The sequence below is a fragment of the Mirounga leonina genome, unplaced genomic scaffold (genome assembly GCF_011800145.1).
Source record: "Mirounga leonina isolate KUSES-001 unplaced genomic scaffold, KU_Mleo_1.0 Mir_94, whole genome shotgun sequence".
Lineage (NCBI taxonomy): Eukaryota > Metazoa > Chordata > Mammalia > Carnivora > Phocidae > Mirounga > Mirounga leonina.
In genome coordinates, this window is record NW_023270855.1 from 57,406,230 (window position 1) to 57,432,861 (window position 26,632).

The following is a 26,632-nucleotide window of genomic DNA, read 5'->3' on the forward strand; positions in this document are numbered from 1 at the left end:
ACCCCTCCCCGGGTCAACGCGGATCCCTCCCCGGTGAACGCGGACCCATCCCCGGGTCAACGCAGACCCCTCCCCGGTGAGCCCGGACCCCGCCCCAGATGAACGCGGACCCCTCCCCGGGTCAACGGAGATCCCTCCCAGGTGAACGCAGACCCCTCCCCGGGTCAACAGAGACCGCTCCCAGGTGAACGCAGACCCCTCCCCGGGTCGAGGCAGACTCCTCCCCGGTGAACGCAGATCCCTCCCCGGGTCAACGCAGATCCCTCCCCGGTGAACGTGGACCCCTCCCCGGGTGAACGCGGACCCCTCCCCGGTGAACGTGGACCCTTCCCGGGGTGAACGCAGACCCCTCCCCGGGTGAACATGGACCGTCCAGGCGGGAGTCCCGCTCCAGAAGGTTGGGAGCGTTTCTCGGTGGTCCGGAATCGTGCAGGTCGTACTTCCTTTCATGGTTTTTACTTTTTAGGCACAAATAGAGGCTGGGGAGAGTTAGGTAGAATTGAAGTAACTCCTGGATGTTTTTTTGTCTTCACAATCCACGCCTCTCGTTTCATCTCATGTTTATTTCAATCTACTGTGTCCATTTGGGTTGGAGACACAAACTTTCCCCAAAGAGACCTTGAATAATTGCAAAACCCACAGGAGCTTACTCTCCAAAGCACATCCGGGGAATCCCTGGGTGTCTCTTAATTCCCTTCCAGGGGGAAATGCAGTGTTTATTATAATTCCAAATAAAAATGTCTTATTTATAGCTTCCATACACACATTATGAAAACTCAACCCAAACTCTTAAGAACTGCATGTGTTGGACCAACCAAGGAATTTTCCTGGGAAAGAATATTTAATCCGTGACTTTGTTTAGAATTGCAGCCTGTGGTGAAAATTAAAAGCAAGTGGATCCTTAACTTTCCAATTGTTTTCAGTTGTCGTGCAGAGGGGCAGGCTCTCATCGTGGAGGCCCCTTCCAGCCCACCCACCCTGGGGCCCTGATGCCATGTCCTCACTATTTGTGGGATCGGTGTCTTTGTTATAATGTAGGCCCTGTCTTTTTGAGACTGGAAGAGCCTCTGAGTTTTGAAATCTGGTTGGGCGGGGTTTTTTTTTTGTTTTTTTGGGTTTTTTGGTTTTTGGGTTTTTGCCTCTTATTGGCTCTCCAGCGTTTTGCGCAGATGAGTGATTCTGGGCCAAGAGTCCAGAATCCAGACCTGCCACTAATCACTTGGTCAAATGGTGTCTACCCCCCATGCTGAGGCCAGGAAGTGACAGAGATCACAGCTGACCCTCAGCACTGGTGGGTTCGAGACTGCCCTGGCCCACTGCCCAGGAAGAACCTGGTCTGGTGAGATGTCCACCAGAAGTCCTTACCTGCCCGGGGCACAGTCTGGAGAATGAGGTGTAGCCCTCTTCAGCCTACAGAGAACCAGCCTCGAGAGACCCGAGACTCGAGTGGGAAGGAAGGGTCCTTCTTCACCGACAGGCTTTGCGCTGTTGCTGGCCAAAGCACTCTAATCTGGAATCATCGTGGGTGGAAAGGGGGAAAAAATGTAGCCTCCTGGTAAAAAACAAGTCGCAGCAACTTGCAGAGAGGCAGAAGTGGGAGAGAAAGGGGGTGTGTGGGGGGTCAGGTGGGGCAGGGCCTCTGAGTCAGGGAGAGTCGCTGCGGGGAGGGGGCAGGGCATCTGGGGGCTCCCAGCGCGGGGCAGGGGTGTGGGAGCAGTGTCCCTCATCCTCTTGAGGAGGCTGGGCTCTGGGTCTGGGGATGGCTCCCTCTGCCTGCTGTCAGGGAGATGGGGGCGGCTGGCACAAGGAACACTTTTCATCCGCTTTACTGGCTGTGGGGGGCGGGGCAGGGACCCAGGCACCTGCCACCCACCAGGATTGGAAACACCGGGGTTCAGGTACTCCCACGGCAATGAATTCCCACCACACACGGTCAGGCTGGCCACGTCTGGGGGCCGTCCTGGGCACTGTGGGGGCTGAGCACATCTCTGGTTCCCCCCACCACTCAGTGCCAGGAGCTCCCTCCCCCCGTCGTGACAACCACAGATGTCCCGAGACACCACCCCATGTCCCGCAAATGTCACGTTCTCCTTTCTCCGTCTACTCTGGGCGCACCTGTAAATGCTGAGTCTGTGAGGAAGGACACCTCCACTCTCAGAGGGCCTCGTGGGGAGGAAGGCTCCGGATCAGGTGCTCAAGGCAGCTTGCCCTGGCTCGGCTTGCTGGGGACCAAGAGAGAAGCCAGACTGGCGGGATGGGCCTATGAGAGGTGAAGGACCCCCTAGACTGCAGGGTAGGAAAGAGGGGTGTCAGGGAGGGCTTCTTGGAGGTGGTGAGAGCTGAGCTGCAGGTACGGGACAGCAGAGGGTGTGGCGCGAGCATGTCAAGGAGGGAGAGAGCCCATGCCTCATGTCCGGGTGAAATCTGTATGGCGATGTTAGGTATCGGGGTGCCAGGGAAGCTGGGGGTCTCACTCTGATTTTTAAAAAGGAATTGTAGAGTATAGTTGGCTGAAAACAGCCACCCAAAACGTCCATGTTCTAGTTCCAGAACATGTGGGTGTATCACCTCACATGGTAAAAGGGACTTTGAGGTGGGAGCAAGTCATAGCCCCTGAGGAGGGGGTGACCCGGGGTTCCCGGGGGCCCGGCGTCCTCACGAGGCCCTCACGAGGGGGAGGCAGAGGGTGGGAGTCCCAGAGATGGGCAGACCCTGCGCTGCTGGCGGTGAGGACGGGGGGGGGGGGGGGGGGGGGCCGCGGGCCAGGAAGAGGCCGGAGCCGGGTCTCCCGGGGGCCCCGGGGGGACCAGCCCTGCCCGCGCCGGGGTTTTAGGACTTCCGAGCCCAAACAGAGAATCAATCCCCGTGGTTTTAAGCCACTAAATTGGTGGCCATCCATCACAGCGGCCCCGAAGAGCTCCCACGTGGAGTGAGGTGAACCTTGGGCGTCTGGGTCAGTGACCGCTGGTGGCGTGTGAATTTCAGCCAAACACACGGATCTCTAGTCCACGCTGAAGTGTTTCAATATCTACATCCGACTTTAAAATAAAACGCAGAGAGGCGCGTGGGTGGCTCAGTTGGTTAGGCGACTGCCTTCGGCTCAGGTCATGATCCTGGAGTCCCGGGATCGAGTCCTGCATCGGGCTCCCTGTTCTGCGGGGAGTCTGCTTCTCCCTCTGACCCTCCTCCCTCTCATGCTCTCTGTCTCTCATTCTCTCTCTCAAATAAATAAATAAAAATCTTTAAAAAATAAAATAAAATAAAATAAAATGCAGAAAGTAAGACGAGAGATGGGGCCGTGGACACGCGGCTGGAGCCAGACAAAGCGAGCACCGCAAACGTTACCGGTAGGATGGAGGCGGGAGGTGTGTGGGTGTGTGTCCGCTGGAGAAGTTCCTCAACCGTTTGGAAATTTTCATAATAAAACACTAAAGAGTAAAAACTGGAAGAAGCTCGAAGCTCCTGTTATCATGCCCAGCCTGGCCCTTTCTCCGATCGCCGCTCCCAGGAACAGAAAGGCAAGCCTTTGGACCGTGGACCAAGCTGCAGGAAAACAGGCAAGAACTGAGAGGTGTCAGCCAGCCCAGCAGCCATCTGGCCACGGATCCACACACATGCATCTGTGGCCGTGAGAGCGCGGGACCACGGGCCACGCACGTTGGAAGCCCCCGAGGGGATGGATGACACAGACGTGAGCAGGGCTTATCTCAAACGCACGAACCGTTCTTCTTATCTCCTTTGTACTTTCCATGTTCAGGCTCCTGGATGCACCCAGTGAGGCAAATGTTTCCGCAGAGGTTCCCTGATAGAAAGAAAACGGTCCACAGGCAGAGGTCAGAACACGAAGGCGTGGCTATTCTATTTCCTGCCCCACGTGGCCCCCTCCTGTGTTCACCTAGTTTTACCTTCGTTTCTACAGAATTTCTGTTGCTAAATACGAGACCCACGGGGCGCCCAGCGGGCTCAGTCTGTGGCGCGCACGACTCTCCATCTCGGGATTGAGTTTCAGCCCCACGTTGGGCGTAGAAATTACTTAAAAAAATAAATAAATAAAGCCAAGAGCAATAGATGTTCACTGAGGACACGAAATATATACGGGCATATTTCTTTTTCTTTTTTTTTTAAAGATTTTATTTATTTATCTGAGACAGAGAGAATGAGAGAGACAGAGAGCACCTGAGAGGGGGGAGGGTCAGAGGGAGAAGCAGGCTCCCCGCCGAGCAGGGAGCCTATACGGGCATATTTCTTACCAGACCTTTCCTTTTGTGTATATTTTTAATATCTGTGTTTACACTCTATGTGTGGATATAAAATACTCCACATTATATACATTTTGATATATTTATGTATTTACAAACATATTTTGCTGTATCTAATTTTGTAGTATTTATCTATATACCTTATTCTGTATTATATATTTCAGTGATAATTAATACTGTAGATAATATATTTATTCCATATAGCTTTATCTTTTTCTGGAACTCCTAACATTTTGTAACAGGTTTGAGCAGATAGAATTCATATTCACTATGCAATAAATCTCATTTATTTTATTTTTATTTTTTTAATTTTATTTCTTTTTTAGAGGGGGGAGGGGCAGAGGGAGAGAGAATCTTAAACAGGCTCCAGCCCAGCACAGAGCCCCACATGGGGCTCCATCCCATGACCCTGAGATCAGGGCCCTGAGCCGAAATCAAGAGTTGGTCACTTAACTGATGAGCCATCCGGGAGCCCCTGCAATAGGCTCATTTGAAGTGTACAATTCAGGGCGCCTGGGTGGCTCAGTCGTTGAGCGTCTGCCTTCGGCTCAGGTCACGGTCCCGTGGTCCTGGGATGGAGCCCCGCATCGGGCTCCCTGCGTGGCGGGAAGCCTGCTTCTCCCTCTCCCACTTCTGCTTGTGTTCCCGCTCTTGCTATCTATCAAATAAATAAAATCTTTAAAAAAAAAAAAAAACACTCGGGGCACCTGGGTGGCTCATTAAGCGTCTGCCTTCGGCTCAGGTCATGGTCCCAGGGTCCTGGGATCGAGCCCCGCATCGGGCTCCCTGCTCCACGGGAAGCCTGCCTCTCCCTCTCCCACTCCCCCTGCTTGTGTTCCCTCTCTCTCTCTGTCAAATAAATAAATAAATAAATCTTTAAAAATATGTTTAAAAAATAAATAAAAATAAAAACTAGCATCATGGGGCGCATGGGTGGCTCAGTCCACTAAGCCTCTGACTCTTGGTTTCAGCTCAGGTCATGATCTCAGGGTCTTGAGATCCAGCCCCGAGGCGGCCTCTGCGCTCAGTGGGGAGTCTCCTAGAGATTCTCTCCCTCCCTCTGCCCCTCCCCACCCCAGCTTTCGCTCACCCGCACTCTCTCTCTCTCTCAGATAAATAAATAGATCTTAAAAAAAACACAAAAAACAAAAAAAAACCTAGCATCGTTAGTGAACATCTGAACATCTTGTTTTGCAAACTACATTTTCTTTTCCCTTGAGAGTATGTTACAGTTTGGTGGTTCCTGGAAAGCTAAACATAGAATGACCCTATGACCAGCAATTCCAATCCTACACATCTTCCCAGAGGGACTGAAAGTAGGGACTCCAAATACTTAGTACACGCATGTTCCGAGCAGCACGATTCACAACGGCCTAAGGTGGAGACAACCCAGTGTCCACCATTGGACACACAGGTACACACAACACAGTCCATCCACGCACGGGAGCGTCCCGTGGCCACGGAGCGGGAACAGGAACAAGGCGCCCACACGCGCGGCCCCGGGGACGGACCCCGAGCCCACGATGCTCAGGGAGGGAACCAGACACAGAAGGCCACGCGGGGTGTGAGTCCACGTGAGTGACACGTCCAGAACAGGCTCAATTTTTTAAAAGATTTTATTGAGAGAGAGAGAGAGAGAGCACAAGCAGGGGGAGGGGCAGAGGGAGAAGAAGACTCCCCGCTGAGCAGGGACCCCCCCCCCCCAATGCGGGGCTCGATCCCGAGAGCCCGGGATCATGATCTGAGCCGAAGGCAAATGCTTAACTGACTGAGCCACCCAGGCGCCCGGGTTTTTTTTTTTAAGATGTATTTATTTTAGAGAGAGAGAGATTGCAGACACACATGTGAGCAGGGGGAGGGGCAGAGGGAGAGAGACTCTCAAGCAGACTCCCCGTTGAGTGCAGAGCCCAGTGCCTGGCTCGATCCCACAACCCTGAGATCATGACCTGAGCCGGAACCAAGAGTCGGGACACTGAGCCACCCAGACGCCCCTGGAATTCACTGTTATGTAACCTTTGATTATCTTCACACATTTTAATATTAAAAACCACTTTTTCTTATGGGTGACTAGCCTGGTATATAAAGTATATCTCATAAAGCTGGTGTTAAGAAAAAAAGAATTGAAAGGAGGGATTCAAATAGGTATTTGCACACCTGTGTTCACAACAGCATGATTCCCAGCAGCCAAAAGATAGAAACACCCCGGTGTCCATGGATGGATGAAGGATACACACGGCGCGGTCTGTCCCCACGCGGGAACACGCTCCAGCCTCAGGAAGGAAGGGACCCTGACACCTGCCACGACGTGCAGGGACCCCGAGGACACTGGGCTCAGTGAGAGGAACCAGACCCAGAAGGACACATCCCGCAGGACCCCACTCCCAGGAGGTCCCCAGAGGAGTCCCGTCCACACAGACAGAGAGGAGAGGGTGGGAGCCGGGGCTGGGGTGGGGGTGGGGAGTCCGTGCTTCGTGGAGACAGAGTCTCCATGTGGGGAGATGGAAAGTTCTGGAGACGGAGGGTGGGGGTAGTTGCAGGCCAGTGTGAATGTGCTTCATGCCGCTGAGCTGGGTGCTTAGAAGAGATTAAAATGATATATTTCATGTTCTATATATTTACCACAATAAAAAAATTAATGCATAAAAACCCACGATGAACAAAATACCCACATTTTATATCTTATAAAGACAGGATCTGACACTGTAGTTGACCAAATTACTTCCCCTCCCCTCCAATCGCAGCCCTGTCGGATGCCAAGGAACAGATAAACACAGCGTGTCCCCCACGCACAGGAGTGTCCCGCGGCCGTGGACAGGAGCGAGGCGTCCACACGTGCGGCCCCGGGGACGGACCCCGAGCTCACGACGCTCAGGGGGGGAACCAGACATGGAAGGCCACGTGGGGTGTGAGTCCACGTGGGTGACATGTCCGGAATAGGCTCATCCGCGGATGGGAAGGGGGCTCGTGGGGGCGGGGGCTGGGGAGGGGGTTGCTTTTGTGGTGACAGAATATTCTGGAGCTGACTGTGGTCCTGGAAGCACAGCTGCGCCCGTGGTTACGGTTACGGAATTCGGATTCTAGATGAGGAAACAGGCCTCTCGGCTGGTGCCTCGCGCCGGCCAGCCCGGGGAGCCCTCCCTCACGCCCCTGGTCCCGCAGGCCACCTCCCTGCTGCTCTGGGTGCAGGGAGGCGGTTGGCGGTTGGCTTCACCTCGGCGGAGCCCGGCCGCCTTCAGGCTTCATAGGCCTGCTGACCGAATTCGAGAGAGAAAGCAAGGTGACCCTCTGTGGGTGCCCTCACCTCCGGGACCTGCTTCTCTGAGGCTCAGAGACAGGAAGCGACAGCCCCAGGCCGCCGTGGCCAGCCGGCCAGTGGCTCTGTGCTGAAATGGGGGTGGGGTCACCCTCTGGCCGAGGCCCGGTCCTGCTGCAAGGGGGGGGCCGCCCCAGCCTCAGTGCCCCCGCGGCCCTCCTCCCCTTCCCGCTGCGGCCTGCTCAGCGGATTGGCCCACACTGCTGCCTCCAGACACCTGTCGCTGTCTGTCTGGGGGCCACCCTCCCCGGGCTCCATCTGTCCAGCGGGCTCACTGCGGCGGCTGTGGAGTAAGTGGAGCAGGGGGAGGCCTGGGCAGAGGTGGGGGTCCCTTGGGTCTGGGGAGGGCATCTCTGAGGTCCACGGGGGCCCCCGACTCTTATGGCTGCCCCCCTACATACCTAAGGGCACCTGCCCACGGCCCGTCTGGGCCCCTCGCGCAGTGCCCTGCTCCAGCCCCAGGGAAGGGTCACTCTTCCGACCAGAGATGTCAGAACAAGCTAACGCCGGCAGCCAGGGGCATGGGGACCCCAAAACATGGCTGTGGGAAGCCAGCAGAGCTGGGTTTGACCACAAGCTGCCCACGACCTCTGGTGGATGGCTCTCCCTGGAGACTCAGTTTCCCTCTCTGCCCTATGGGAGTAGAGGCCGTGGGAGGAGGCAGGGGCCCCAGCGCTGGGATCAGGAAGCCCCAGGGCCCCCCCGCTCCTGCCTGTGGTGGCCAGAGTGAGGCCGGTCCTGGCTGCTACAGCCTGAGCTTCTGGACTGAGGGGCTGGGGGCTTGGGTGCCAGAAACAGCCGGCCCAGAAGGACAGTTCAGAGACCCTGCGGGGGGCAAAAGCCTGGGAGGGGCCGGGTGGCAGTTCTGCCTGTTCCACTGGCCTCCAGCACTGGATAAAAATAGTGCCTGGTCTCAGAGAACCTGAGCCGACCCTGGGGCCAAGGGTTCTGGTCTGGGCTGTCTTAGCTCATCTGCGTGGGACCTTGGGTGGGTCCCAGCCCTCTCTGGGCCCCAGGGCGGGGGGGGGGGGCAGCTGGAGGGAGCAGCTGGGCCACGCCCGCCCGAGGGTGACTCTGCCACGCAAAGGAGGTTCCAGGCAGAAGGACCAGCAAAGGCTGAGCTGAGAGGCGGGGGGCCACTACATTCATGTATAAGGGGCGCCCCCAGCTCAGGCCCGGGCCCACAGCAGGAGCTCAGCAAATGCAAGATGCCTCTGACCAAGACGCCCCCTCTCCAGGCCTCCCTCTGCCCAGCCCCAGATCCGAGGTGCTCAGACGTCTCCATGACAACCAGGGCCTTGCAGGAGCTGGATGGAGGCCTGGGCAGCTGCCAAGCAGGCGAGGACCTCTCCACACTGGCTGACCCCTGCCCTGACCAGCCCCAGGAGGACAGGGCTCAAGGTACCCACAGGGGTGCGGGCCAGACGGAGCCCCCACCCCCGTCCTCCTGTTGAGCCAGGTAGCTAACCGGCAGAGACCAGGACTAAGACTCCCACGTTGAACTGGCTCGAACTGTGCTCCCCGTTTCCACCCTCTGTGTCCATTAGTGCCTTGGAGGTTCTATAAGGAGCCCCAGGGACACGGGTCCTGGGCCACGCAGGTCAGGACTCAAATCCCAGCTTGCCAGCAAAGTGCTGCGTGCCTTGGGGCAGGACTGCCCCTGAGCCTGTTTGCTTTCTAATCTGTAAAATGGGAGCGATCCCCCGCCCAGGCAGCAGAGCCCAGCAGAGGGTGGGATGGGCCTTAGGGGTGTGGGGGGGTGTCTCACGACCTTGACTCTCCCTCTTCTCCTCCAACAGCAATGCCCAGGCTGGCCGACTCTAGCGGCTGGCCCCATGTGAGTAGCCGGGGCCCTGGGGTTTCTGCCTGGGATGCCCCTGGAGTCAGGGACACGCTGGCCAAGGGGGTGGCTTTCTACACCCCATGGGAAGGCTCTGGGTTCCCTTGGAGGAAAGAGGGGAAGGAAACACCCCGGGCCACTCACGACTTCTCATAGGTTTCTCAAGCTGAGGGCAGCCCCACAAGCAGTGTGGATGCCAGACCCAAGAAGACAGAAAAGGAGCCCGTGGCCAAAGTGGCCCCAGGACCCGGGAAAGAGAGGCTGAAAGCAGGAGCAAGTAGGTTTGCAGAAGGCAGGGGTGAGGTGGGGGAGTGGGTATGGCCCAGCAAGGGGGGCAGGGCCTGGGCTGGGTCCTTGGATCTGGGGGCGGGGACAGGGTGCAGTGAGGCTGCTGGCTGGGTTCTATCCCTGCGTCTCCAGCGGTAACTAACAGGGCTGGAAGCCTCCGCTGATTCATGATAACACAGCGGAAGGTGCTCCTAGGCTTCAGCTCATCGCCTTCTAGAGTATTCTCCACATCCCAGCGAAGCTCTGAAGCTCGCAGGCTTAGCTCCCTGGCTGGAGCCGTAGCCCAGGCAGGGCTGAGCCCCTGGGGGCCACACCCAGCCCAGCCCTTGCTCCCCGCAGCGCCCCGGAGCCCCGTGCGCAAGAAGGTGCAGGCCTCACCACCCCCGGCCCCGGCCCCGGGCGAGGAGCTGCCCTGGGGAGACCTGTCACTCAACAAGTGCCTGGTGCTCGCCTCATTTGTGGCGCTGCTGGGATCGGCCTTCCAGCTGTGCCGCGGTGAGCCTGAGCCCCCGCCCCCCGCCCCCCGGGAGTGGCTGCCCCTGGGCGCCCGCCCGCCCCCCCCGGGGGACGCCTGTGCCCCCAAGGATTGGATCTGTGTGCCCCCCCCCCGGGGGGGGGCGCGTATCCCTGCCCCCCCCCCCCCCCCCCCGCCGCTGGTCCCCTTCTCCCTGGTGTGGACTCTGTGAGGACTCCTTAGTCCCCTCACTGCCCCACTGTGCAGCCCTGTGCAGCCACTGGCCTTGTGCGCCCCCCGGACTGGGCCTGGGCCCTCCCTCTGTGCGGGCTTTGGTGGAAAGCGCCTCCTCCCCCTCCCCCCACCGTGGACCTTCTCCGGGGGCCCTCCCTCTCCCAGATCGGATCTTGGCGCGCCTCTCTCCTCCCTGAACAGGTCCTCACCCCTCATGGGCTCTGCCCCCCGGGACTGGCCCCGTGAGCCCCCTCTGGCTAGTATGCGCCAGGGAGCTCCTGTAGCCCGTGGAGAAGCATGGCCAGCCCTTTTGCAACTGGAATGAGAGCGATTTGGAGCGAAGGGGGCGCCTTAGCTGCGGAGGCCAGGAGCCTTCCCTTCTGGAGGCTGGGAGGGAGGGGAGAGCTCTGGGGGGGAGGGCTGGGATGGCGGGTTTGGTCTGCGCGCTTCGGCCTGGGCTGACTCCCCTCCCCTCCAAGATGCTGTGGCTGGGGAGGCAGAGGCCCCTGCACCTGTCCCTGAGCCGTGGGTACCTCCAAGCTCTGCCCCGGAGCCAGCGTCAGCCCCGGTAAGTGCTTCCATTGAGGGACCACAGGCCCTTGGGGGAAGGGGCCTGAGCCCCACGCAGGGCAGGTGTGCGCTGACCCCACCACCTCACACGACCGGCCTTGCAGTTGCGCCCGAAGCCCAAGGCCTGGGCGCCCCCATCGGGACCTCGGGCGCCCCAGGTGGAGAAGGAGGAGAAGGCCGAGGTTCCAGCAAGCCGGGAGAGTGCCGGGAAGGCTGCTGGGGAAAAGCGCGCGCCCAAGGAGCCTCCACGCAAGGAGGAGAGGCCTCGAAAGGAAAGGCCGCGGAAGAAGCCGCGGAAGGAGGTGAGGCCTCCGAAGCAGGAGAAGCCACCGGCCGCCAGGGAGCCCCGAGCAGCCCTACCCCGGCGCTGGGAGCTGCGCGACGGGGGCCATCGGCATTGGATGCAGGACTCCCGAGACCCGGGACACAAAAAGAGTCAGGCCTGGGACTCCCTGCGGCGCCCCGACACGGACCGGCCTCCCCGACGCCAGAAGCACCCTGCGGGCAAAGGGCGGGACTGAGCCAGGCCCGGGTCCCGGGACACAATCCTGCCCCCCCCCCCCCCCCCCGTCGGTGGCCCCGCGGTTCAGCGAAATAAATTGAGCGCTGCCGCCCCAGGGTCGCCTGCTCCTTCGAGCCTCCACGCCGGCAGCTGCCCGGGCCTGAATGGCGGAGATGGTAGGTCTAGGCTGGGATGCGGGGTGTGGGCAGGAGTCGAGGCCGTGCGCGCCGTCGGGGATGGCGCTGCCCTCCGCGCCCGGGGAGAGCTGGCCAGGACGAGGCCCCCGCCTGTCCGCAAACGCACATACACATCAGCTAGTGTTTGCTGGTCTTTATTGGGGCGGGGATTGGGGTCTGAATAAATACGGGCGGGGACGCCCCTGGCGGCCGGCGCGGGGGTCAGCGGCAGCCGCACTCGGTGGCCACCATGTTGGGCACGTGGTGCGCGCGGATGCGCTCCTCCGACAGGCTGATGAGGAGCTTGCCGGCGTAGGCCGTGGGCACGCAGCAGGGCGGGCGCGCCAGGGCGGCGCCGCGGGCCTGCATCTTGAGCAGTAGCACCACGTGGCTGCCGTAGCGCGGGTTGCGGTCCGACTGCGGCCAGCCGCACGCGCCCTGGCAGTTGTTGGCCTGGTACGTCTCGGGGATGAGCACCGAGCGCTCGGCGCGCAGGTCGACGCTCAGCTCGCGCAGCGCGCACGGCCCGTCCGCCGCCCCGGCGCCCGCGCTGCGCTGTGCCCGTGGGGGCCCGCTGCGCTCGCGCCCCCGCCACTCGGCGCGCAGACCCTGCAGCGCCTTGAGCAGCAGGAGCGCGCGCAGGGGGTCACCCGGGCCGCCGGGGTCCCCCGCGTCCGCCGGGGCCCCGGGGCAGAGCGCGAGCAGGCGCTCCAGCAGCAGCGTGGCGGCGGGCGGCAGCCCCGGGAGCCCGCGGAGCTCGGCGGCCGCGGCCCGCAGCTCGGCGGCCACACGATGCGCTAGGCCCGCGGCCCAGGGCGCGGCCTCGGGGCCGTGCAGCGGCGCGGGGTCCCCGGCCGTGGCCGAGGCCCGTGGTAGCGTCAGCGGCTCCTCGCCGTCGAGCAGGTGCTCCTGTGTCGCGGGGTCCGACAGGTTGACGAGGCCCTGCGGGAAGCCGGCCAGCGCGCCCGGGTCCAGCGCCAGGCGCGTGGGCGAGGCCTGGGCGGGGGGGCCCCGCAGGGCGCGCACTAGGCGCGTGAGCGTCTGCAGGAAGGGGTCTGCGCCGGGCGGTGGCTCCTTGGCCTGCTGCTCCTGGGGGAGCCTGGAAGGCGGAGTTGGGAGGGATGAGCAGGTACAAGGTTCCTCCCCTCCTCCTTCCCCTCCCCCACCTGGGCCTGCGCACACCTGGGTGGCGGGAAGGGCACTCGCTCCAGGAGGCCGTGCGCGGGCATTGGTGCGGGCCCGGGCAGTGGCAGCAGGAGCAGGGCCGGGGTCATCCGCGTGAAGCGGCGGGGGTTGGGGCCGAACAGCAGGTCCTGCAGCTGGGTGGTGCTCAGGGGTGCACCTGTGTGGCCTGGCGTGACCCGGGGGTGGCTTAGTGTTGGGGGGCCGAGGGCAGCCCGCCCTTGCCGGGTCCCTGCCTTTGAGAGCCTACCGTCTCCTTGGGGTTGCAGGGTCAGGGTGACCCCAGGGCTCTGCCAGTCCCCCGCTGGGTGGTCCACGGCCAGCACCAGGTAGCGCGTGTCCCGGGACCAGCAAAGGTTCTGTGGAGATGGGGGCTCAGCCGAGCTGGGTGGGGTGAGGGTGCCAGCCCTGCTCTGCCCGCTGCCCAGCCAGGACACTCGGAACCTTGTTCAGCACAGTTTAAAAACTCCATTACCCGGGCGCCTGGGAGGCTCAGTCGGTTGGCCGTCTGCCTTTTGCTCAGGTCATGATCCTGGGGTCCTGGGATCGAGCCCCACATAAGGGCTCTCTGCTCAGCAACGGAGTCTGCTTCTCCCTCTGCCCGCCCCCGCCCCCACCCTCTGCTGGGTGAGGGCTCCAGGAGGCCTGGGAACCGCCCCATTCAGTGCCCTGGTACCTGGGTGCCTGGCAGCCCAGTCCCGGTGACAGCGACCTCGGGGCCAGGCCCGGGGTACAGCACCAGCAGCGCCAGCTCTAGAGGACCGGCTCCTCCAGGTGGGGGCGCCTGGAACTTCAGTGAGAGTGTCGGCTCCCAGGTCACTGTGGCCGGGACAGACAAGGAGGGGACGACACCTGAGCCACTAAAGCCCAAGCCCCTCCCCGAAGCCCATCTTCCATTCCTGCAGGGAGAGCCCCCAACCCAACCGGGAGCCTTGGGGACCTGGTGGGAGAGGTCTGACACCCCAACGTGGGTAGCCCGGAGGGATGACCGGCCGCCACTGGTCACCCCTGACTCCTTGGGGTCTGAGGCCAGTGGCTCCCAGGGACAGGCCAGCTCTCACAGCAGGGACGCCTTGGCTGGACCGGCCCCACTCCCTTGGGCTCCGGGAAGTGCAGGCATGGACGGGCTCGGGAGCCAGGCTTTGGGGGCTTAGAGCCGCACACAGAACCTAAGGGCCCCCGAGGAGGCTGGGGAGGAGGCTGGAGCAGGGGCTCTGGCAGCGCCCTATCTCGAGAGTGCGGCCATCTCCCTTCTCGGGAGACCGGAGCCAGATCCCCAGCCCAGCTGGCGCCGCGGCCCCCCACCTACCTTCCTCCAGGTGCAGTACGGCCAGCCGCCGCCCCGCCGGCTCCCCCAGCCATGCCTGCAGCTGCCGCAGAGGGAGCAGGGCGGGCTGCCCGGCGCTGGCGGCACAGACCCCGAAGGTGGCCAGGTCGCGGGGACCCCAGCGTGCCCGCCGCACAGCCTCGAGGAAGGCGTGCTCGTAGCGTCTCAGGGCCCCTGCCACCCGAAGCGGGCTGCTGCCCCTATTGCCCTTCCGGTCCAGGGTCACCAGGCACAGGGGGTCTTGTGGGCTGCCTGGCGGCCAGTCCCAGTCTTGGTGGAAGATGAGCCCCCCCGCGCCTGTGGCCGGCTCTCTGGGCGAGGCTGGGGTGCTGGAGCCCTCTCCTGCGGGGGCCCCGGCTCCCAGCAGGGGCCCCAGCACCGACAGCACCAGGGCCAGGGGCCGGAGTGGCAGAGCCCGCATCCCGGCTCCGGGAGGCGCTGGGTGGCTCTGGCTTCTGCGGGCGAGCGCCGGCTGTTTGTGCAGAGCAGCCCCTCGCCCCTCCTGGGGTGTGACCTTGGGGACCAGTGCCGGGCGCGGCTCTCAAAGCCTCTTCTGTTCCCGCCTCACTGCCTATCTTCTTACCCACGATACAAGGTGCAGCCTGTGACCAACTTGTCAAGCGCCTGTCCTTGACGAGGCTGTCCCCCCTGGGGCGGGAGTGGGGCGGGGAGCGGGGAGCGTCAGCCCAGGACCAGGGCAGAGGGCGGGTGCCCCAGAGGACCCCAAGTCCTGGTGCTCCGACCGCTGGGTGGGCAGGCCCAGGCAGCGGGTGGTCCCCCCCGCTCAGCTGCGGCTCCCCGAGTGCTCGGTCACACTGTCCCCGACGGCTGAGCAAGAGCAGCTCTACCCTCCTCACGAAGGAGCTCCCAGACCCAGTGCCCTCACCCACCGGCGTCCTGTAGGGTGCAGGGACACTGATGGCCCAACCCTGAGCTGCCCCTGCGTGTGGTGGGGGAGCCCGGCGCGTGTTCACCAACAGTGAGTGGGCGCCCCCACTCCTCTGCCCCATCGCCCCCCAGCCACCGACACAGCAGTGCAAGCTGGGCCTCGGGGGAGGCGTTTAATGAGCAGCGGGGACACGTCACAGCCCCGTACAAAAGAACCAAACTCCGCTCTGAAGGAAAACACAACACACCAGACTTGCCTGGAGAAGGGGCTGCCTTTCAGTTGGCTGGGGGAGGGGGAGGAATGTTCCCAGGGCCTTCGGAGGGCAGTGGGGGCCTCAGCATCGGGGGCATGGGAGTAGGGGGATGTACCCCGGGATTTGAGGGGTGAACTCCAGGAGGCTGGGGGTGGACCCCAGGAGCTGGAGGATGGACCCCAGGAGCCGACGGGTGGACCCCAGGAGGTGGAGGGTGGACCCCAGGAGGCTGGGGGTGGATCCCTGGGGCTGGTGGGTGGACCCCAGGAGCTGGTGGGTGGACCCCAGGGGCCTGGGGATGAACTGCAGGAGCTGGAGGGTGCACCCCCGGGGCCTGGGGGTGAACTGCAGGAGCTGGTGGATGTACCCCTGGAGCCTGGGGGTGAACCCCAGCAGATGGCGGAGGATGGACACCCGGAGCAGGTGGGTGGACCCCTGGGGCTGGAGGGTGGACACCCGGAGTTGGTGGGTGGACCCCAGATGTTGGTGGGTGGACCACCGGTGCCGGGGGGTGAACCCCGGGAGCTGGAGGGTGGACTCCTGGTGCTGGGGGGTGGACCCCAGATGTTGGGGGATGGACCCCTGGTGCCGGCGGGTGGACACCGGGAGCTGGCGGGGGCAGCTGGGGAGGGCCCGGAGGCCCTGAGGGTGCAGGCCCACTGGGCGGCATGGGTGGCAGAGGCAGGCCTCCCGGCGGTGGCGGGGGCAAAGACTCTGGCAGAGGCGGCCGGGGCGGCAGACCATTCATCAGGGGCGGCGGGGGTCTCTTCACCCCAGGAGGCCCAGCAGGGAGGCTCGGCGGGGCTGGCGGCTTCTCCATCTTGAAGTGAAACTGCAGGAAAAACTGGAGAGAAACAGAAAAGGCTCAGTGGGGCCTTTGAGGCCCTGGGTGAAGGGGCAGGCTGGCCAGGGCAGCCATCAAAGGCCCCAGAACTGCCTGGACCCCAGACTGGCGTACCTGCTTGGTTTCCCGATTCCAGTGAGTCCAGAACTTGCCTTCGGCCTTATCGATCTCCCTGCTGGGCACCTGCGGGGGGCGAGAGCTCAGTGGAGTGTGAGGTGCCAGTGTCCCAGGCAGGGGACAGGATCCAGTTTCCGCGTGACAGACTAGCCCCACTACTCAGCAAGCCTGCCGGGGGGAGGTGCGGTTTGCACTCTCGTGTGTGTGGCCCCGGACGAGGTCACGGGAGCCCCAAACAGCCTGGCAAGGAGGACCTCTCACTGCGAGGGGTACCCGGCCGCAGGACACCCAGCCTTCCAGAGGCAAGGACCTGCCGAGGGGGCATCTGTGGAGTGGGCTGGAGGCCAGGAACTGGCCGCTCCCCACAGTGCGGTGGATCTGGGGACCCCACATGTGCTACCTTGAAGGCAATGGTCTCGTAGGGCTCGGCGGCCATGAGCAGGTACTGCCAGCGCCGGTCGGGGGGCTCGATCCTCTGCTCGTAGGCGGACATGAAGCGGTGGCGGGGCATGATGCCCTCGGCGATCTCAGGGTAGTCAATCTGTGGGGACACGGCAGGTGGCAGCACCGCCTTTCAGGGGACCCTCCCCTCACGACCGGGCTCCAGGCTTCAACTTACCTGGAAAAGGAGGCTCTGCTGGCCCATCTCCGTGTCCCTCTGCTTGGTCACTGCAACACAGAAGGGTCTCAAGTCCAGGCCAGCTTGTCCTCCCTGAAGCTAAGGCAGGGATGTGGCCTAATGCCGCCCCCAAACAGGAGGGAAGGACACTGGGGGACCCATACTCGGGTGGCTGCCGCCCAGGGCCAGCGGAGTCCCTGCCTGAGGTCACGGGGAGGGGTGCAGGCAGGACAGTGGGTACCATTGCCCTCCCTGGAGGCCCGGGACAGCACCGGGCAGGAGCTCCAGACTGGGCACGCTGGGCACCTAAGGCCAGCGAGGTCTGCACCCCGGCTGCTGGGAGGGTGCCCTTCGCACGAGAGGTCTGCAGCCAAGCCTCCAGCAGCCATGCCCCCACTTCCAGGCCGCTCTCCCTGCAACTCCGAGGCACGCCACACTCGGCCCCCCTTACGCCCTCAAGCGTCCCCCCGCTTTACTCAGGACAGACAACAACAGATGCCCTATTATGGCCAAAAGGCCTTTGACAGCCTCCCCACAAGGATCCTATCATCTCAACCCTAGCTTATGATGGAGACGCGCCCCAGGGCCTTTGCACTGCTGTGTCCTGCCTGGAATGCCAATCCCCCACATGCTTTTTTTACCTTTATTTAGGATATCTGCCTAATAGCTTTTCTTTCTTTCTTTTTAACTCCCAGGACCACAGTTCTCTACATTCCGTTGAGCCACTTAACCAACTTTCTGGCAGGTGATACAGGAATCCTCCTCTCTGCCCAAGGGTTCCACTGAGTAAGTGGTTTCTTACACGGACCCTCCCCCTTCTCCTCCCCGCCCAGGGTCAAAGGAAAGGGACTCACGGCCCCTCATCCTCACAAGGCTCCCCAGACACCAGGATAAGGCACAAGGGGCCCAAGGGAAGCCCTGACACTGTGATGCGGTGGTTTGGGAAAGTTCACAGGGAAAGTGGGGCCCAGGGCACTAGTGATGGACCAGTGGGAGAGGCGTGGGCGAGGGAGGGCCCCTGCTTCGAAGAGAACAGCAGTCTCCATGGGGCTCAAGGACGAGGGATGGGGGCCGTGGCGAAGGGCTCATTCATGCCCAGCACCAGGGGCAGGCCAGACCACGCTCCCAGACAGAATTACCTTTGTAGCCTGGGCGGCCAATCTTCACAAACTTCTTCACCTCCACCTTGACCTTTTCTGGCGCCGGCTGGGCGGGGGCCTCCTTGGCCTCCTTGGCGGCGCGCCGGGCCCTGCAGGTGGGATGGATATGGAGCTGTGGCCCCTGCCACACAGGCCGCCAAGGCCACAGGCCCAGGTGCTGGGAGCTGTCCAACCCCCACACTGACCTCGGAGTTTGTTTGAGAGGCCAGGGGCATAGGGGGGTTGGCTGGGGTCGCGGGGTTTGCATGAAATGGGGATGAGACAGACTTGGGGCACCCCTCTCTTCTTGTCCCCTTTCCCACTGTCCCTTATTAGGGAGTCTTACGTGAACCCTCACCTCTTTCCCCTCGTGTCCCGGAAGCCTGACGCTCAAGCAAGATCAGTTAGCTTAACCACTGCGGAAAAAGCACCTTCCACCTCCCCTGGCATCCCCCCTCCACCGGCCCTGAGGCATGGCTGGGCTGGCTTGAGACCATCTCACGCAGGGATGCAAGTGACGCCTCGTTTACCTCGGAGGCCGGACCCTGGGCACTGGAAGGGGCCTGAGGTACTCACAAGTTGGTCTGATGCTTCTTCCCTTGGGTATGTGCCAGGTAGCTCCCCTGCAGTGGGAAAAGCACACGGACAACTCAAGGTGGGTGGGGGCGGCCCGAGAGAAGGAGCCGGCCTCTGTCCACCAGGCCACTGCGGAATGAACAAGTTCTATGGGGTTCACACAAAGCGGAATGAAACGCACACAGAGCCTAAGACAGTAAGTCTGCAAACGTCAGTGGTCACGGCGTGTGGGACACGGCAGTCTTGCCGCCTGCCGTGGGGGTGGGGGGGCTTAGTGGACCTGGCTGGATGGTGGAGACCACTTGGTACCAGTTGGCGGACCCACAAGTGAACATGCCCTGAGACCCTGTGTGTCTGTTCGGACTACAGCCCAGGAGACCTGTCCCCGGACAGCAGGACAGACTCTACGTATTTCTGGACCAGCACAGGGACACTGGGCCGCATCCAGGGATGTCTGTGGTCGTCACGCTCAGCACCCCCCGAGGACGGCCCAGCTCTGACGTCAGCAGTGCTAAGCGGGCAGACCCTGACAGACGAGACTGGCCAACTCAGAACTACTTACACACAAACTGAAAACCACCAGAACGTTAAACGGTGTGAAAAAGACAAACGAAATCTGTTTGTTCCTGAATCAGGGCCAGGTGAGCACTCGTGAGACCATCATTGGGACGATCTTAGGGTCGCTGAAAGAGATGAGCTAGGGCCACATCAACGAGATCTCAAAACCTGGATCTAGACTGTCTGGGACTGTGCCCACCCCATGCCTGCAGGCACGTATTCACACGGAATGGGCACTGACGGTGTTCAAAGCAAGCGGGCTGGAGGGAGCCCTGCACACCCAGGGCGGCAGCGGGCGCTGGGGGCGCAGGCTGGTCAGTGAGCAGACCTGAGCCCCGCCGCCCCCGGCCACGCTCTGAACGACGTCCCAGAATTAACAGGGAGAGCACGATGGGACAGGGGTGGGATCGGCGGAGCAGCAGGACCCTGCCCGGAACGGAGAAGGCAGGGGTAACGCACCTCATTGTTGTGCAGGGTCAGACACAGCTTGCACTCGTACGAGCCCAGATGGTTCTTCATGAAATACGGGTCCTGCGCAGGGAGACACACTCCATTAGCAATCTCGCCCTGTGTTCCCGCCCCCCGTGAAGAGCCAAAGCCTTCCCTTTGTCCACGACGCACAGCCTTCCCTCAACTGGCAGAGAGGGCGGCTGCTTTCCTCCTTGGCAGGTGTCCTGAGGACAGAGGACTAGCAGCAGCCTGCAGCCCGGGGCCCCACAGGGCCTTCTGAGGCAGCACTGTGGGGCCCCCTGGGATCCCGCGGACACAGGCCACCTGGCAGGGCTGGGGGCCTACAACGCCGGTGCCTGGCCCCACGTCTGGGGCAGTTCTGGGCCTAGACCGCAGCAGAGCCAAAACAGCACTGCTGGGCGCCCACCTTCTGGGCCGGGACAGAGATCTGTCGCCAACCACGCCGGCATTCCAAGCACCACCACCCAAGCCAGGTGTGGGAAGAACAGAAGCAAATGGGTTAAAACAAAGGCCCACGGAGTCCCTTGTCTCTGTGTGCGGGGGCTCCCAGGCCAGACCGGTGACTTTCCATGAACTAAGGCCGCAGAGTAAGTGCTTCTGACTGCAGGCATGGGGCAGACAGCTGGGGTCCAAACCCTAACTCCACTGCCCAGCGGCCGTGGCATCTTTGGCAATGACGGTCCTGTCTTGTTTCCTCAGGAGGATGTTAGCAGAACAGACCTCAGAGGTGAGGGCTCGACACATGTCAGAGTTCAAAGTCTAAGTGGAACCACACGCTGACCGCTGGGGGTCACGCCCAGGGTGACTCTGCCCCCAGGCGACACTGGGTGATGTCTGGGCACATCTGTGGTCCTCACAACTGGGATGCTCCTGGCACTGAGTGGGTGGGAGCTGGGGACACTGCCCAGCTGCCAACAGTGCCCTAAATTTCCGAAGTGCCAAGGGGTAGACTCTGGTCTGCCCACGGCTGTGTACACCCAAATAAAATGTCGCCCTTTGCTGCTTACAGCTAAAATATCAACTCACGTGATGCTACTGTGGCCCTCGCCACTGACAATGCTCCATGTCTCTGGTAAATCAAACAAAACCAAAAAACTTCGTGCAACAAAAGGTCCCTCTGAACAGCAGGAGCTGCTCTAGGTCAAGTTCCCTCGATTACAGACCAGGACCCCAAGGCCAACAGAGCTGGGCAGCAGGGCCAAGGGCACCAGGTGCAGGGTATACTGAACTTGGCTCCATCGACAGAAGGGAGAGGGAGGGGCCCCGAGACAGAGGGAGCTGCCTGCCCGCCTGCCCACGGTTCAGCCAACCTTGTTGATGTCGATGGTCTCCAGGGCCAGCTGCCGGAGGCGCTCCCTGCGGTCTCGGTTGCTCTCCGAGGAGGAGGCTACGCCTCCACTCCCGGTCTTACCCCCGGGGCGATGCTGGAAGTCCATGGTGAGGGCGTTGGGACTTTACCACACTGGTAGAGAGACCTGCAGGGCCAAAGGGGGAGGCTGTGAGAATGCAGGGTGCAGCCTGGTGGATGGGTCAGCTGAAGACCCTCTTTTTCAGCGCCCTCTTCCCTGCATATCTTCTAGGAGACTGAGAGCCCACGGTGGCCCAAGGACACACAAACCAGGAATAAGGATGAACAAGGACAAGTGTGGTGTCTATGAATGCCTGTGGGGGAGGATTGGAAAGGAAGTCAATGCAGACGGAGAAGTGTAAAAGCTCAGAGACCCAAAATGGCAACAGGGAAGAGGCAGCCAAGTTCTCTCACCAAGTCTCACCTCCTTCAGGAAGCCTTCCTGGACTGCCCAAGCACACGGTGTGCACTCCTCTAAATTCTTTCTGCTCATCTCCACTCACTTCTCCCAAGCTAAATTCTACTTCTGTGGCTCAGCTGTAAATTTGCTGAAAGCAAGGAAGATCTCTATTCATCCACCTACCTACCTACGTCTTCTGCCTAATGCACAAGAGAGATTCAAGACCTCTTTTTGGCCAAAGCAGGCTCTCCTGGGCCTAAATAACCTGGTTCCATTCCCTTGTTCTTTCACTCAGCTCAGACCCAACCACCAGGTACCTCCCTCCGGCCTCCGAACACTTTCCTCTTGACTTGGTCAATGTCAGCCCCGGGCCCCTGGCTTACACCCATAGTATCTTTTATCTGTAGAGATGAGCTCACAGGAACAGAGTCCAAGAGTGAATATGACCCCACAAAGATGTCCCCATTCTAATCCCTGAAACCCAAGAACATGGAACCATGAATGGCAAAAAAGGACCTTGCAGAGGCAGGCAAGTCAAGGCCCTGAGGTGGGGGTGACCCTGGGTTTCCAGGGGGCCCAGCATCCTCACAAGGTCCTCACAAGAGGGAGGCAAAGGGTGGGAGTCCCAGAGATGGGCGGACCCCGCGCTGCTGGTGGTGAGGATGGAGGAGGGGCCGCGGGCCAGGAAAAGGCATGAGCCGGGTCTCCCTGGGGTCCCCAGGGGAACACAACCCTCCATTTTATACTTAGAAAAATACTTAACGATTTATATACTTATTTTATTTTTATTTATTTATTTATTTATTTATTTTTTAAAGATTTTATTTATTTGAGAGAGAGAGAATGAGAGAGAGTGAGCACATGGCAGGGGAGGGTCAGAGGGAGAAGCAGACTCCCCGCTGAGCAGGGAGCCCGATGCGGGACTCGATCCTGGGACTCCAGGATCATGACCCGAGCCGAAGGCAGTCGCTTAACCAACTGAGCCACCCAGGCGCCCTATCTACTTATTTTAAAGAAAAAGAGAGAAGGCATGGAGGAGCAGAGAGGGGTGGGGGAAAGAATCTCAAGCAGACTATGCACTGAGTGCAGAGCCTGATGCGGGGCTCGATCTCACAACGCTGAGAACACAACCTGACCCGAAATCAAGAGTCGAACAGTTAGCCAACTGAGCCCTCCAGGAGCCCCCCTTTTATACTTCTGACGTCAAGAACTGCACGGTAATAGACTTGCATCATTTCAACCACTGACTCTGGTGCTTGGCTACAGCGGGAAAGGAACACGTCAGGGGCAGGCCAGCTCTGCCGTGGACCTGCAGTGGGACTCGGAGTCACCCCTAACTCTGTACGAATCCAGACCTGTCCCTGGCTTGGTTCTTGTTCTTGACGAGCACATGAAGCCCTCGCACCTGGGAACCAGCAAAGCGACCTTCCGGATGGCTGCTGAATCAGGAACTTATACCCGTCAAGGCGTCGGACTTTTATTACACGAGTCCACCTGGAGCTGCCAACTTTTAAGTGTCGTGAGACAAAGCGTGAGAGACAAGCACTGTCTACCGTGGCAAGCACTCTGTGAAAAAGAATCTTTCACCCTGAAGAAAGGAGACCATGCTGCCAGGGCCGCCCCGGCCAGAAACACCAGGGCGTCACCTGTGCCATCTTCCGTGAGACCAGGGAACACTGCGCCCCAACAGCCCCGGGGGCCTGCAGCCGCAGTCTGCCCAGAGCTCCGTGGCGCCCGCTGCCAGACCTGGCCACAGGCTCCTCGGCGGAGGCCAAGCACTGCCTGCACCTGCTGGTGAAACACCTGACTTTCCCTGCCGGAGACTCAAGGTTTCTGGGCGGAGGGACAGAAACTCCCGTGGGGAGGGGGAGGGACGCTACCAGCCCGCTCGCCTCCACCAGCAGCACAGAAGCGCAGCAGGGATGGGGGCCTGGGAGATCTCTTTCCCACAGGTCCTGAGTGACTTACAGGCCTCTGTGGAGAGAGAACACTCACTTCTCAAGGCCGTTACAGGACGGCGTTCACCTGAACAACGAAAACTGGGTGCTTTTGGGGGTAGGCGTGTGCTCTGAGCAAGTCAGCAGCCAACCAACAGGTGGATGAGATCCTGCTGTCTTCTGCCTAATGCACAAGAGAGATTCAAGACCTCTTTTTGGCCAAAGCAGGCTCTCCTGGTCTACCAGAAACCACGGTGGGATGCCACCTCACTCAGCTCAGGGCGGCTGTTCTCAAGAAGAAAACAAAGGCAGCGCGTGCTCCCCAGTTCGGCCAGGGCTCAGGGGGGACCTGCGTGCTCCCCTGGGAAGCAGGCGCTGACAGCTCCAGGGTCCAGGACAGAGACATACCCTCACTTCCTGTCACCTGTTGTACAGGTGACATCCCAGAACACCCCAATGACCCCAAGGGAGACAGAACTACAAGAGTAACTCAGAAGGCAACAATGTTAACAGGGCCAAGAGTTCCCACCAGTCTGGTGAGGAGCCCAGTTCCTTCTTAAACAGGAGAAGGCCTTCGAATGCTGGTGGCTGGCTGGGGAACAGGCACCAGAGGTGTCGCAAAAAGGGCCCACGGAGAGAGTGATGGGCTCAGGGAGACCAAACTCAAACGCTGACCTGGTCACCAAGGTAGAGGGAAACCAGTAAGCACTGGAGACCCAAGTTACTGGTTAACCCAAGTTACTGCCAGTTACTGGTTAACCCAAGTTACTGCCAGTTACTGGTAGCCCACTGCACACAGCATCCCTGTCCCCCCTAGGAGAGCTCATCCCCAGCAGATCATCATGGGCCCAGGGGCCCTTGACTGGCTGCTTGGGTAGGTTGTAGTTTCATTCTCAGAAGAACCGGAACGACGGGCCACTCCACTTACAGGGGCAGGGACAACGGGAGAGAGTCGGAAAGTCGGGGAGCGGAATGAAGGCCAGGCTGAAAAGAGGGAATGCCATCAAAACCTGCCCTTCCCCCACACCTTGCCCAGAAGGTCCAGCTGGAGGCCCACCGCCCAGCCCAGGGGCACAGCATGAGTGCCAGAGACGGTTCTCAGACACTGACAGCTGGGGTCCCCCACCCCACAAAGAAAAGACCAGCGTCTCCCCAGGCTCGCTGGGCAGTGAGGTTCACTAGGTGAGAAGCGGGGAACTCACACACACACACGAAAAATTCCACCCACCCCCCCCCCCCCCCCCCGTGATATTAGTGTCGTCCTTAATTACTGGGGGGGTTACTACACCACCAAAGCAGAACAGCACACCAAACGTTCGTTATCAAGGCGAGTTACAACCAGAGCACAAAGAAAAAACCTTGGGAAAGTAAAGATAGGGCGATCCAAATAAAAAGCTGACTGAGAGAGCTTGGAGGTCCAAGTTAAATAAAAGGAGAAGAAAAAGTGGAAAAACCAAAGAAGAAAACCTAAATGAAATTTTGGAGCAAGAACAGCAAGAAGCGTGGGAAGTATCGTCCCCAAAGTCCAAGAGTGTTCCCCAAAAAAGGGAAATAACCCAGGGCTGAGAGAGTCTCCTCGTTCTGACAGAAGCACGCAAAACGCCTGTCAATAAAAACGATCAGGACCGTTTACCACGCCCAGAAAAAACTTTAGTTTCGAGCACAGACAGAGAAAGACCAGGAGCGAAAGGTGGGGAAACCGGGAGGGAATGCGATTTCCCACGAGAGCACTGGAAACAAGCGGCGAGCAACCCCTTCCCAGTTTCCAGGGCTTCGGGTCACTCGGGGTCCCCGACGACCGAGGACTCACACTCGCTCAGCCGGCCCAGGTCCTCGAAAGCCACCCGCGATGCACCCCGACAGGACCGGGAAAAGGAACACACGGCCGGACAGAACAGTCGCCCACTCCGGAGAGCAGGACACAAAGTTCTGGACAAGTGCCCGGCCGCCGCGCGAGCAACCCGCGCGGACCCGGGCAGGTCTGCGGCCCGAGCGGGTGGAGGGAGAGCGCGGGGAGGCCGTGGGAGAAATACGAAGCACAGGAGGGGGCGGCGGTGAGAGCTTCGAGGGGAAGATCACCACCGGGCCGACAAAACCGGGCTACCAGGACGAACGGAGACGCCGGTGCCGCGGGAGAGCAGAGCACAGGCGGGCGAACTCCGGCGGGGTCGCTAACGCCGGCGCGACCGCAGCGGGACAAGCCAGGGCCAGCCCCAAGGACACAGGGGAGGCGGCGGGGGCCGAAGCACGCGGGCGCCGGGCCTCACCCCCCCCCCCGGGGACCCCGCGCCCCGCCACCCCGACCCGGCCCCGCGGGCCGCCCGCCAGACCCCCGAGGCGGCGGGACTGCCTGGCCCGCCCGGAGCGCGGCCCGGCCCTCACCCCGCGCCCCCGCCACAGACGCCCGTGGCCCACGTCCGCTGCGGCCCCGGGAAGCCAGGGCCCCGGGGCCGCGGCCCTCACCCCGCGCTCCTCCTCACTCCGCGCCCGCCGCGGCCACGAATACGTTACGCGCACGCGCGTCGCGTGCTGGGGAAGCACTTCCGGGGGCAACGGGGGGGGGGGTGGGGAAACGGCCTCCCTTGTGCGCATGCCCGCTCTGCCCAGCGAGGTGGACAGAAGCGCCGGAGGCGCGAGGAAACGGGGCGGGGCTGAGAATAAGGGCCGGTACTCGAAGTGCGCGTGCGCACCAGGCTCTCAACGCCTCGCTCGCGCGGGGTCGGTTCTCACCGGAGGCCCGGCTTCTGCTCGTCGGTAAAGGGCGCCACCGATCGTGAGGGTACCTCCCTCTGTTCTCACCCCGGATCCAGCTTATGGCATGATTATCTATAACGACCGTCTGCGGCGTCTACTATCGCGTGCGCCCCACGCAGGCCTCGCTAAGCGCCGAGGCTCCCGGACGATCCACAGGATGAGTGACTCGAGTGCGCGCAAGCGCAGTGGCTGCGGTAGCGCTTCCGGGACGGCGCTGTGGGACTTTTTTGGCGCGAGCGGGGACGGCGGCCGGGAGGGCGCGGTCAGCGCTCCGCGTTTTGGGTCCTGGCAGCGCCATGCGCTACAACGAGAAGGAGCTGCAGGCGCTGTCTCGGCAGCCGGCCGAGCTGGCGGCCGAGCTGGGCATGCGGGGCCCCAAGAAGGGGAGCGGTGAGCGGGCTGGGGCGCCGGGGCGGGCGGGCCGGACGGGCGGGGGTGGGCGGCCGCCGAGCCCGCGTGAGCCCGCCCTGTGCCCGCAGTGCTGAAGCGGCGGCTGGTAAAGTTGGTGGTCAACTTCCTCTTCTACTTCCGGACGGACGAGGCCGAGGTAGGCCGACGGGCCGGGGTCGGGGCCCGGGGGCC

General features: G+C 61.4%; 4 protein-coding genes and 1 long non-coding RNA gene across 9 annotated transcripts in view; 3 read left to right on the forward strand and 2 right to left on the reverse strand.

Annotated features, from left to right (window-relative positions):
• Positions 1-3,264: 3,264 nt before the first annotated feature.
• LOC118005171 lies at positions 3,265-4,553 on the forward strand. The gene is made up of 2 exons (XR_004677780.1): positions 3,265-3,833; positions 3,920-4,553. It is a non-coding gene; the product is annotated as an uncharacterized LOC118005171 (long non-coding RNA).
• Positions 4,554-7,670: 3,117 nt separating this feature from the next.
• On the forward strand, positions 7,671-11,515 carry JSRP1 (junctional sarcoplasmic reticulum protein 1; the record flags this gene model as incomplete). The annotated part of the gene is made up of 7 exons (XM_034998189.1): positions 7,671-7,862; positions 8,811-8,973; positions 9,372-9,409; positions 9,569-9,689; positions 10,040-10,195; positions 10,868-10,956; positions 11,063-11,515. Coding segments are annotated over 7 exons (1,176 nt in total), but the record flags the coding sequence as incomplete, so codon positions are not given.
• Positions 11,516-11,858: 343 nt separating this feature from the next.
• Positions 11,859-15,102, reverse strand: AMH (anti-Mullerian hormone). Of its 2 annotated transcripts, none has more exons than XM_034997726.1 (5): positions 14,128-15,102; positions 13,495-13,637; positions 13,069-13,177; positions 12,819-12,978; positions 11,859-12,735 (listed from the first exon to the last, which is right to left on the reverse strand). In XM_034997726.1, the coding sequence occupies exons 1-5, from the start codon at positions 14,564-14,566 to the stop codon at positions 11,859-11,861; spliced, it is 1,728 nt and encodes a 575-aa protein (XP_034853617.1). In that variant the 5' UTR covers positions 14,567-15,102. The 2 variants fall into 2 exon arrangements, with proteins under 2 accessions (XP_034853617.1, XP_034853618.1); XM_034997727.1 differs by having other exon boundaries at positions 11,859-12,710; positions 12,803-12,978.
• A 78-nt stretch (positions 15,103-15,180) lies between these two features.
• SF3A2 (splicing factor 3a subunit 2) lies at positions 15,181-26,113 on the reverse strand. Of its 4 annotated transcripts, none has more exons than XM_034997731.1 (9): positions 26,027-26,113; positions 20,922-21,086; positions 19,600-19,671; positions 18,583-18,629; positions 18,007-18,116; positions 16,868-16,917; positions 16,649-16,789; positions 16,246-16,314; positions 15,181-16,131 (listed from the first exon to the last, which is right to left on the reverse strand). In XM_034997731.1, exons 2-9 carry the CDS (start codon positions 21,045-21,047, stop codon positions 15,310-15,312), a joined length of 1,437 nt encoding a protein of 478 aa, XP_034853622.1. In that variant the 5' UTR covers positions 21,048-21,086; positions 26,027-26,113; the 3' UTR covers positions 15,181-15,309. The 4 variants fall into 4 exon arrangements, with proteins under 4 accessions (XP_034853622.1, XP_034853621.1, XP_034853623.1 ...); XM_034997730.1 differs by lacking the exon at positions 26,027-26,113 and adding an exon at positions 25,760-25,828; XM_034997732.1 differs by lacking the exon at positions 26,027-26,113 and adding an exon at positions 25,679-25,765.
• A 75-nt stretch (positions 26,114-26,188) lies between these two features.
• Positions 26,189-26,632, forward strand: part of PLEKHJ1 (pleckstrin homology domain containing J1) — a 2,719-nt gene continuing 2,275 nt past the window's right edge. The window contains exons 1-2 of the mRNA XM_034997733.1: positions 26,189-26,440; positions 26,530-26,597. Coding sequence (XP_034853624.1) covers positions 26,347-26,440; positions 26,530-26,597 — 162 coding nt within the window. The 5' untranslated portion in view covers positions 26,189-26,346. The remainder of the gene's footprint in view (positions 26,441-26,529; positions 26,598-26,632) is intronic.